Source organism: Myotis davidii, unplaced genomic scaffold (genome assembly GCF_000327345.1).
Source record: "Myotis davidii unplaced genomic scaffold, ASM32734v1 scaffold401, whole genome shotgun sequence".
Classification (NCBI taxonomy): Eukaryota; Metazoa; Chordata; class Mammalia; order Chiroptera; family Vespertilionidae; genus Myotis; species Myotis davidii.
The window spans coordinates 646,679-658,673 of NW_006291020.1; the positions used below are offsets into that span (position 1 = coordinate 646,679).

The following is an 11,995-nucleotide window of genomic DNA, read 5'->3' on the forward strand; positions in this document are numbered from 1 at the left end:
TTGCTAAGGAAATGAAAATGAGCAAAAATGCTTTTGTTGTCATTTTCTATAGCTAAAACTTCCAGGGTCTCAGGACAACGGAAGGTAATTAGTTCTCTATTGGTCTTTCTTAGCTTTCAGCCAGTGATATTTATGATGCATGTGTGAGCACATTTTTAACTTGGCACATGTCTGTTCCACTTTGGGGAGGAACTAATTTGTTGGGATTAGCTCACATTACTGTTCACTGTGCCTTTAAAAAAGGGGTGCGGTGAGTAAGGGGTGGAGAGGGTCAAGTTGAAATTGTCATTAAAAAAAATAAATGTAGGACAAATAAGGGCAAGCAATATAAGTAATAAGACTTATTTAGAAAGGTTCCTAGGTCAGTGCCCAGAAGGACAGAGGAAAGAATAAAAGGCAGTGGCATCGGTCTAATATTTAAGTGTTAATGATGGTGGCATGAGATGGCATTTGTGTTCAGGAAGTGAAGGGGAAAAGACACGAGACAGAGTTCTCATTACCTGAGGAAGTAGGACATGTACGTGTACGGGCAGTTGACAGCACCGAATCCCGAAAGAAGAGCCATGAGAGTCACACCGATCACACCCACCCGGCTGATGAGCTGCTCTATGGACAGGATCCCTGAAAACATGCAAGCACGTTAATGCCAGGTGACAGCGAGGGCTTCCACCTGCAGTGGACACATCACTGAACATGGCAACCGTCACACAGAACTAACCAACAGAGGCCAGATGCTGTTACTATCAGACAATCTATGATAAATACATGTCTACTGATTTTCCTCTTATCTCATATGCTTCCAGAATCATCTCTATTATTGGGTAATGGTAATAATAAAATAAGATTAGCAACAATAATTGTAAATAATACTATTGACTGTTTACTCAAGGTAGTATGAACTCTAACAACACAAAGTGCTTTCAGTAAAAGTCTTGGCAAATTAAAAAAAAAAAAAGGAAACTGCCCGGCTGGTGTGGCTCAGTGGTTGAGTATCAACCTATGAACCAGGAGGTCATGGTTTGATTCCCAGTCAGGGCTCATGCCAGGATTGCAGACTAGATCCCCAGTGTGAGGCGTGCAGGAGGCAGCCGATCAATGAGTCTTTCTCATCATTGATGTTTCCATCTCTCCCTCCCTTCCTCTCTGAAATCAATAAAAATATATTAAAAACAAACAAACGAACAAACAAAAAACAGAAACAAAACAACAACAATGAGTAAGTGTGCTGGAAGAGTACAGATAGGAGGCAGCACTTTCTGTCTCCCAGCGTCATCTATGGCATCTATAGCCACCTGCGATACATATACTTCCCTCTTAGGCCATAAGCTCTTTAGCTAGCTTATCTGTTATTCATTTTTACCACCAATAAACACATAATGCATCTAAAAATGGGCTGAATTTAAGGATGAATAAGTAACACAAAGGCAAAGACATGAATTTCAGATAATGGACTGTATTCTAGTTATCAATTACTTCCTTATTTGACAATGCTGAAATCAACTCAGTAGTTAAAATAAATGCTGCTGCTGATGTATTTGGGATAAATGAGAGAAAGCAATGTTGAAGAATAACTCAGAACATCTGGTTTCACAGGAAAAAAAAATAGTTTTCATTTGTTTTTCACTTTCTATTTCCAGGATAGAATCCACTTCAACCGTTTACTTCTACGGCCAAACGTTAGAGCTGCTATTCAGAAATTCGCTTAGCTTTGAAACAAATTCCAGTATTTGAGTCCCTTGTTCATTGTTTCCATGGCACCACCTGAGAACTCTTCGGGAAGTCCCTGTCTTCCCTTTCCTTCCTCCCCGAGCTGGGCTCCAGGCTTCCTTGCTTCCACTCCTCCCCAGGACTCAGTCCCCTCCTCTCCTGAAGCTGGTCCCGAACGCCCAGCCCTAAACCAGCCCAACACCCTGCCTCCCGGTGCCGCCCTGAGCTGCCTGAGGCTGCTGGAAAGCACACTGATACTGGGGCCAGGACAGACTTAGGGCCTCTCTTGCCCTTGGTCAGCCATCTCTTCCCACTCCCTCAGCAGACACTGATCCATTTTCCAACCCTGTTCTCCAGAGCCAATGCCCGTATTACATAAGCAATGAGCTATCAGGCATGCACTGCCTCTACTATAAATATTTACATCTGCAATCATCCCCCCAAAGTGCCCCCTCAGGACAACGCGGTGTTTAAAGCTGACTTCTCTACGTGTGCTTTCGTTCTTCCCTTTCCAGCCTCCCCAGGCTCTGGTTCCATTGCTTGTCTTCTCTCTGGGATCCCTTGCTGCTTCTTTCCTTTTGGTTTCAAATCTCTTTCCTAAGAATAATCTGTCCGTGGTCTTGAGTTTCCCTCTAGTCACCAACCTTCTCTCCTTCCCCCGTAAGAGCCAAGCTTCTTGAGAGACGTTTACACTCCCTGTCACCTCCATTCATTACTCCACTGGCTGCCATCCAGCTCCGTCCGAATCTTCCACACTGAGTGAACCGCTTTCACTGGTAACAGTGATGGCAATGTAACAGGTCACATTCGTGTGGCACCTGTTATATACCTGGTACTGCTCTAAGCATTCCACTTGTATTAGTCCACTTACTCCTCCCAACAACCCGGAAGTAGATGTTACTGAAACCCTCACCTTGTGAGGGGATGGAGGAGAAAGGGGCTACATAACTCAGTGGCGGTCACACAGCAGCTGTGGCAGAGGACGGGCTCAAACCCAAGATGCTTAGTTCCAGAGCCCGGGCTCTTCCCATTCCTGTAATATGGTCATCAGTTTTCTTCTGGCTGCAAAATTCAATTACATTTTCCAATCCTTGTTTGATCTGATCTTCTATGATATGGAATTGTTCCTATTGAACATTAGTTTCCTTTCTTGGCTTTCACATGACCATTCCCCTCAGTTTTCCCTTTTATTTCTCTAGCTGCCTCCGCCCCCCGCCCCACTTTTTGGGCCTTTTGCTCTGCAAAAGGACCAGAATTCTCTTTCACTTCAGTCTATACATCTTCCGTGGGTGATCTCGCCCGTTTGCCCAGCTTCCTCTAAGGGCAGTTAGCTGAGGGTGTCTAATTTTCTAGATTCCCGGAGTTAGCTCCATGAGGATGGATGAATCCATGTCTTTCTCCTAAGCTCCTGACTCTGTGTCCACTGCCTACTGAACATCACTTGGATGTGCACAGGTAACTCAAATTCAACATATCCCAAGCTCCGGTTCACTGCCTTCTTCTGATGACCTATCTCAGAAAATGACACCATCAGTTCTCTAGTCACCACCGTTAACAATCTGTGCCCTGCTCTCATTCTGTCTCTCATTCCTCCTGGAACACACCTTGAAGCTTTACATGAAATCTCTTGTGCTTTCTCGCTGGGCCAACCTTTGGTCTTGCCCTTTAGATGTCAGTTTAAATATAGAAAGACTGACTCTAACACTTGCATTAAAGCTGGTATCCTTCTCTTCACTCTTCTCTCTCAGAGCTGCTTGTCTGCTCCTTGGTGACAATGATCACAATGGGCAAGTATCTGTTTATATATTTATCTCTTTAATGTTTAGTCCCTCCGGCCAGATTAGAAGTTTCAAGAAGGCAGAGGTCAAGTTTGTTTTGTTCATGGTTGTATCTCCAGCATAGAATATAAACTGGGCACTCAGTAAATAGCTATGGAATATTGAATGAATGAACAAATCCTCACCCAAATTCTGTCACTTCTACTTTCGGTATACCCCTTGAGTTTGTATCTTCTTTACAGAAGAGTCATGTCTGACTGATATTTGTTAAATACCTTCTATGTGCCAGGCAGCCAGGAAAACAAAGATTTGTTGACTCTGGGTACGTAGTTATCACCCAGTAACATGAAAAATATCCAAGGGATTAATACAGGTTATTAAATATAAGGAATTGGAAAAATGTCTCCTTTACTTTTATCTTGTTTAAGGTGACGTCCCTTTCTTGAATATCTTTTCTGGTTTAAAGTACTTTGTAGATACTATCTCCTTATATCAGCATTTCTATGAAGTAAAGGACCGTCATCATCTTTCCTGTTTTCCAGCTAATAAATGGCGAGTCAGACCGATGAGGCAACTTGCAGACCATTCACCGTCACAGCTGCCCACACAGATGCTTTCTTGCTTCACATGCTCTCAGTCTCTTCCTCTTTTCTATGGAGAGTCCAACCTCTCCAGAGCCAGGCTCTGCTTAGAGTACTTTGCAGACATGTTTTCATGTAGCTCTGACAGCTTTAGGGAGATTTCCACAGCCATAAACGGGACTGGCCGTCGCACAGTCCTGGGAAAGCTCCAAGCAGTGCAGGGCTGGCTGCTCCCCAGCCACTGCCTAAACTTTCCTCCCAACTTCCTTCTCTTCAGGCCAAATAAATTAGACACCTGGACATTGGGACAGAAAATCAAAATGCCTACTTACTGGAGCACAAAGGTACGACTAAAGGGAAACGATCTCCCTAGGTCTTCCTCTCAGTGTTCTTCAGGATATTCCCAGAGAGTTTAGAAAAAGGGATAGATTCAGGCCCAAAAGGTATGATGGTCTGCTCTTCCCTTGGAGCAAGCTCTGGCTGCTCACAGGGAAAAGCTGGAGAATGGTGTCCTTCCGTCAGTTTTGGACTGAATGTGACCTTGTGCTATCATGTCAGCAGCCCTGGGGTCCTTTAATAGCTCTTGTCCCTCATGTCTAATATCACAAACAAATCTGAAACAATTTGCCTCTCTGTCGGTTATTTGATATAGTTTATATGAGAGCTGTCTTATCAGGGTCTCCCTTCTCCATCTTTACCTACACTGACATGGGCACCTTACCATATTATCACACCCAAATCCCTATCCAGAGAGTTAGTTACTTTCCTGATACAAAGATAAATAAGATGTAGTTTCTGGCCTCAGGGAACTCACAGGTGAATGAGGAAGTCAGAAAACAAGTAATTATAAATTTAAAGGTGATATAAGTACATTGAGATGGGAGCAATTAATATTCCCTAAGGAAGGCCAAGAAAATCTTCTTAAAGGAACTGATGAGAGTTGACTATTGAGAGAATAAATCGGCATTTCCCAGGCAGACGGGGGGAGGGGTTGTCAGGCTGACAGAGCAGCTCCAGAAACTTCAGTAGTTTGAGAGGCCTGGAGGGCAGACACAGAGACGGTCAGGCCACGGAGCGTCTTGCATGCCATGTTGAGTCTGAATGTTTTTGGTAGGCTGGTGTTTCTTAACTGTTTGGCCTTCTTTAATGTTATTTAACATTTCAAAATAGTTAGTTTATAAAATATACAGTTGTTTATGGTGTTGCACATGCTTTAAAATCTGTACATTTCCTCTGTTCTTCCTGCAGGAGCGTCTCATAACCTCTCTTCCAAATCCCTGGCACAGGAAACGAGGCGACACGGAAGGATGCATGGGGGAGGCAGATGCTAGGCCTGGCTCATTCACGATGCTAACCCTTCCTAGCTGCTTCCTTACGCTACAGAACCTGGAGGAAAGCCCAAGGTTCTTCCTAGATTTCCTCGAAGGCAAGGGTCTGAATGTTTCCGAGGCCGCATCAAATTCACCTGCCATGTGAAACCTCAAATGCATTCGTAACTATGTAGGAATAACAGCGCTTGGGGGCTGGAGCAGCTGGGACACAGGTTCTATTGTCTGGTCCCTGATCACAGTCCTAAGTGGCAGGTGATAACTTCAGTGGTTTTTTCAGGTTTAGTCCTGTGGTATTTTTATGATACTTCTCTTCACATCTCTACTTTCCTAGAAATTCTATAAACTCCCTAAAACCCAGTAATAAGTCCCTTTCTGCTTTAAATTAGTTAGATTCTGTTTGTTTTTTTGCCATAAGAATCTTATAGAGCAGAAAAGTTAAATGAATATATATATATATAATTCTTTAAAAATATAATTTTATGGATTTCAGAGAGGAAGGGAGAGAGACAGAAACATCAACGATGAGAATCATTGATCGGCTGCCTCCTGCACACCCCCTACTGGGGATCGAGCCTGCAACCTGGGCACATGCCCTTGACCGGAATCGAACCCAGGACCCTTCCATCTGCAGGCTGATGCTCTAACCACTGAGCTACTGGCTATGGCTATATATATAGTTTAAAAGCTCCAGTATGAAAGCTCTAGTATGTTTATTACAGGTGAGCGAATGGATTTTAGACAGATCTGTACACGTATTTGTGAAGTAGTCCTGGAAGAATTTGTTAGTCAAGACATTTTTGTTTGTTTTTAGCAGAGAAATTAGGACTGTTCATGACCTGTTCCTGGATTTAAAATGACCTTTCTTGTGTGAAGAGAGATACTGTTTCTTAGAAAATTTTACATTTTCACTAAATTGTGTTTTATTCACTGCTCTTTCCCCAAATCCATATGCCCCCTGAAGAGAATCTTCAGCCTCACTTTAGCAGTGTCCTTTTGGCCACAGACCCTTTTGGGAACCTGGTAAAAGCTTATGGACATCCCACCTCCAAATACACATACAAATATATTCCCATAATCTACATATAGTGTCAGGACATTGAAATTAAAGACACCTTTGTCCACTCCTTACTCCCTTGAAGCTAATTCACTATTCTAAGGTCAAAAACTCCGATTCTGAAATGAAAGAAGTCTGTTCCAAAAAACAGCATGTGACACCTCCTAGGATGGAGGGACAATTTGGTTCAAAACCAGAAAACTTTTAGAGACTTAATTTGCTATATTTCTCACAACCACAAGTTTTTAAAAATTATTTTTTTCCAGTATCAGATAATTATAAACAACCTATTCCTCTTCTCCCCCCAACACTCACCGTGTTTTGGGCTGAGAATGGGAAATGGATCTCCCAGTTTCCAGAAGAAATACATAAAAGTCAGCCATAAGAGACAGGAAAAAAGCAGTCGCTGTTTGTGCACTGAGAAAGAGGAGACAAGACTAGGGTTAAATAGACACAAGCTAAAGAGCTTGCTCTACTTAAAAGCTATGGGGTAACACTAATTAATATTTGGCTGGTTTGTTCACTGGGCAAATGAGCGATGGAACAATGTTATTTTTAGAGAAAGCATGCTTATCACTTTAAGAGAAATCTGGCTGAAATTAAGCTGTGGGTTGAGTTATGGGAGATGATCTGACAGAACCAGAACCAGAACCGTGGCAGGACAAATAACCTAACCGTTCATTCAGTATTTATTTTGTGCCAACCCTTTAAGATGCTGTGTGTGAGGTGGCCCCAAACAACCGCTCCTGAGGCCCAAACACTCACACAGGCGGATGTTGCTCACAATAAAATAGCCGATGTAGAAAGGCACCAGGAAGACCAGGATCAGCAGAATGACGCACAGGTTCAGTTTCCAGTGGAAGTAACGGGAGCTGCAAGACACGGCAAAGCCTGTCACTAGGAGGGAGGGGCAGCAGCTGTCATTCTCGTTAGTCTTCCAAGGATCTCTTGCTCTTTGAACTCAATACTGAATATACCCATTTAACTAGTCAACTAGCCTGCTATTACCTGCTCATTTATAGAGAGAAGAAAAAAAAGTTCCAGAAGGCATATATAATCATCTTAACCTCTTACCATTTCACTTATTAAAATGAGAATGTTAGTGTTCTAGTTATATTCATAGACAACGTATAATAATATATATGAACATATATTATTACTGGCACAATGATTATTGTCTCACTCACCACTGGGAGTCTTATTCTAATATAAAAATTAAAAAAATGTTAATAGTAATTTGTGCTATAAAGACTCAGAAATACTTCTTCTGTACCTTGTGGGTATAGAACTAAACATCTGATTTATATGACTTTATTATTGCACCTAAATATGTTATTAAAATATTTTAGAATTTTTATAATCATTTTATTGAGATATAATTCACCATTTAAAGTGTACAATTCAGCCCTAACCGGTTTGGCTCAGTGGATAGAATGTCAACCTACGAACTCAAGGGTCCCAGGTTCGATTCCGGTCAAGGGCAATTACCTTGGTTGTGGGCACATCCCCAGTAGGGAGTGTGCAGGAGGTAGCTGATCGATGTTTCTCTCTCATCGATGTTTCTAACTGTCTATCCCTCTCCCTTCCTCTCTGTAAAATATCAATAAAATATATTTTTTTAAAAAAGTGTACAATTTGCCCAGCCGATGTGGCTCAGTGGTTAAGCATCGATCATAAACCAAAAAGTCACAGTTCGATTCCTAGTCAGGGCACATGCCTGTATTGCGAGCTTGATCCCCAGTGTGGTATGTGCAGGAGGCAGCCGATCAATGATTCTATCTCATCACTGATGTTTCTATTTCTCTCTCCTTCTCCCTTCCTCTCTGAAATCAATAAAAATATATTTAAAAATAAATTTAAGAAAAAAAATAAAGTGTACAATTCAATGGGTTTTAGTATCTTCAGAGAGTTGTGTGACCATCACTATTAATTTCAAGCATTTTCAACTCTGCACAAGGAAATCCTATACCCATTAGCAGTCACTCCCTCTTACCACCTTTCCAGCCCCAGGAAACTTTCTGTCCATACCGATTTGCTATTCTGAACATTTATTAGAAATGGAATCATGTAATATGAGGTCTTTAGTGACTGGTTTCCTTCACTTAGCATAATTTTTGTTTGTTTGTTTGTTTTGTTGATCCTCACCCGAGGATATTCTTTCCATTGGTTTTTTTTCAGAGAGTGGAAGGGAGGGAGGGGGAGAGAGAAACACTGATGAGACACGTCAGTTGTTTGCCTTCCACTTGCATTCCAACTGAGGCTGGGGATTGAACCTGCAACCCAGGGATGTGCCCTTGACAGGAATTGAACCCGAGACCCTTCGGTGCATAGGCCAAAACTCTAACCACTGAGAATACCAGCCAGGGCCACTTCGCATAATTTTTCAAGGTTTATCCATACTGTAGCACCTATCAATACTTCATTTCTTTTTATAGCTGTATTATTTTCATTCCATTGTACAGATAAACCACATTTTGTTTATCCATTCATTAGTTGGTGGACATTTGGGTTGTTCTTCTTTTTAGCTATTTAACGTGATGCTATGGACATTTGTGTATAAGTTTTTGTGTGAACATATGTTTTTATTTTTATTAAATACCTAGGAGTGGAACTTCTGGGTCATATGATAACTCTGTATTTAATTTTTTAAGGACTACCACTGTTTTCCAAAGTGGCTGCACCATTTTAATTCTCCCTGCAGTGTATGAGGGTTCCAATTTCTCCGTAGCTTTGTCTACACTTGTTACTATCTTTTTTGTGTGTGTTAATCCTCATCCGAGGATACTTTTTCCATTGATTTTTTTAGAGAGGGAGGGAAGAGACAGAGAGAGAAACAAAGATTGGTTGCCTCCCATATGCACCCCTGACTAGCACCAGGGATTGAGCATGCGACATTGGTGTGAGAGTGAAACATTGATGGCTGCCTCCGTACTCAACACATGCCTGGGTTGCGAGCTCAATCCACAGTGGCGGGTGTGCAGGAGGCAGCCGATCCATGATTCTCTCTCATTGTTGATGTTTCTATCTCTCTCCCCCTCTCCCTTCCTCTCTGTAAAAAATCAATAAAATATATTAAAAACAAAACAAAACGAAGAAAAATGACCTGTAATCACACCACCCATCTTTTAGAGTTTTTTTTACACGTTTTTTGATGTTCTCCTATGCCCCTCCACTGGTAGTGGTGGTGGTCGTCATTCACAAACATAGACCACATTCTGGGCATAAAACACACTTTAAAATAGAATCTAAACAGACTATTCTCCAAAGAGGACATACAGATGACCAAGAGTCATATGAAAAAATGCTCAAAGTCACTAATCATCAGAGAGATACAAAGTAAAATGACAAGGAGGTACCACCTCGCACCTGTCACAATGGCTACTGTCAACAAATCAACAAATGACCAATGCTGGCAAGGAAGTGGAGAAAAAGGAACCCTAGTGCACTGCTGATGGGAATGCAGACTGTGCAGTGTGGAAAACAAGTATGGAGTTTCCTCAAAAAATTATAGTGCAGTGAAGGTCTGGGGGAGAGGATGGGAGCAGGGTACAGGGGATCAAAGGGGTGGGGGGAAGGAAGACATCTGTAATACTTGCAACAATGAAGATACATTAAAAAAAATTAAAAATGGAACTCCTTTTTGACCCAGTGATCCCACTTCTGGGAATACATCTGAAGAAACACAAAACACTAATTTGAAAGAAGATATGCACACCTATGTCCATTGCAGCACTATTTATAATAGCCAAGATTTGGAAGCAGCCAAAGTGCCCATCAGTAGATGAGTGGATAAAAAACTGTGGTACGTTTACACAGTGGGATAGTACTCAGCCATAAAAAGGAACTCTTACTCTTTGCGACAGCATGGGTGGACCTGGAGAGCACTATGCTAAGTGAGTTACGTCAGCAGAGAAAGATGGATATATGATTTCACTTATTTGTGGAAACTAATGACCAAAATAAACAAACAGAAACAGAATCATAGATACAGAGAACAACTGACAGCTGTTGGAGGGGAGAGGGGTTGGGGGGCTGGGTGAAATAGATAAAGGGATTAAGCAATAACCCTCCCACACACATACACCACCCTCATAGATACAGACAACGGTATGATGATTACCAGAGAAAAGGGGGGTGGGGGCAGGTAGAAGAGGGCAAAGGGGGACAAACAGTGACAGAAGTAGACTTCGGGTGGTGAACACAATATAATTTACAGACGATGTATTATAGAATTGTACACTTGAAGCCTATATAATTTTATTACCTAACATAACTTCAGTAAAATATATTAAAAATAAACTAGAAATTAAAAAGAGAAAGCAAGTAGGTGTACTTCTGAACCATGGGTCACTATTACCATCCTCCTCCTGCGGAGGGAGAGTTTAAGGATAAGAAAGTGAAGTGACAGGGTCAGAGCGGCACTTAGAATTCCTGACACGGACAATCAAAACGGCAGATTTATGTGCAAAGGTCAGAGCTAAAAGGGTTACTCCAATGCTCTGCAGACCCTGGGCCAGTTCTGGACCCTCCCCTGGGAGGCCTTAAAGTCTTGAGCAGAACAGAAACTCTAGAAACTCTAGAATCCCAGGCTCTTTCAGACAACAGCCCCATCTCACGAGGGAAGTTTAACGGAGAACAACCTAGGAGTGACCTCAAAGTAGTCTGTACCCATGGAGCTTTCACTAAACGGGGAGGATCGATTAGGAAAAGTCCAGTCAAGGTTGGTATTTTTCTGGATTCAATGATTTTGGTATTAATTTAGGAGGTAAGATTGGTCATTAATACTGAAGGTGAGACACCCAAATGAACAGGAACATTTATGAGACATAAGCTAAATTCTCTCCCAAAGAATAACTGTTTGCTTTGGGTGTGCACACTGATGTCACCGAGGCGTGGCATTTCTTGTTCCTGGCTTCTTGGCGATATACATGACTTGCTTAAAAAACAACAACAACAAAAAAGCCAACTAAGCCTAATCATATTCTCCAAGTTAAGAATTACATAGGGCTCATTGACAAAAACTTCTATCTTGGAAGTGAACATGACTTTTTATTTTAAACCTTTCTCTGTCTGGTTTATTTAACATGACCTTTTTTTTAATGGAGGTATTCTTTCTGCCCCATTTTAAAAACAATTTAAATTCATACAATATTAGCATCATCAAAATGATCTCTTCTCACCTCGTAGTCCTTAAACAGTTGGCGCATGAAGAAGAGCCACCCAAATCCAAAGAAAAGTATCTGAAGGAAAAAGAAGATAGAAAGTCAGTATACATATCTTTTGATAAATGCCTTATATACAGTATTTTATGACAAAAGGTCTGCTAAAAGTTTATTTCAGATACTAAAGATGAGATCTACTCATAAAAGATCTATTTACTGAAATCCTCAACATTAGGAGTGGATATTAAAATACTCTTCAATCTTTGAAATTATCCATGCTTTAGAATGTGTTTTAAGTTAGACAAAAATTAAAGTATATGTTTTTCCTGTAATCTTTTTTTAAGTTTCCTTTAAAAAATATATTTTATTGATTTCAGAGAAG

The 11,995-nt window shown here is 41.3% G+C and overlaps 1 protein-coding gene across 1 annotated transcript in view; it reads right to left on the reverse strand.

Annotated features, from left to right (window-relative positions):
* GPR89A (G protein-coupled receptor 89A) overlaps positions 1-11,995 on the reverse strand; it is a 51,873-nt gene that overhangs the window by 19,460 nt on the left and 20,418 nt on the right. Inside the window, exons 2-6 of the mRNA XM_015564264.1 lie at positions 11,599-11,691; positions 10,809-10,818; positions 7,217-7,348; positions 6,767-6,868; positions 499-621 (exon numbers count right to left, since the gene is read on the reverse strand). Of these exons, the coding sequence (XP_015419750.1) occupies positions 499-621; positions 6,767-6,868; positions 7,217-7,348; positions 10,809-10,818; positions 11,599-11,691 (460 nt within the window). The remainder of the gene's footprint in view (positions 1-498; positions 622-6,766; positions 6,869-7,216; positions 7,349-10,808; positions 10,819-11,598; positions 11,692-11,995) is intronic.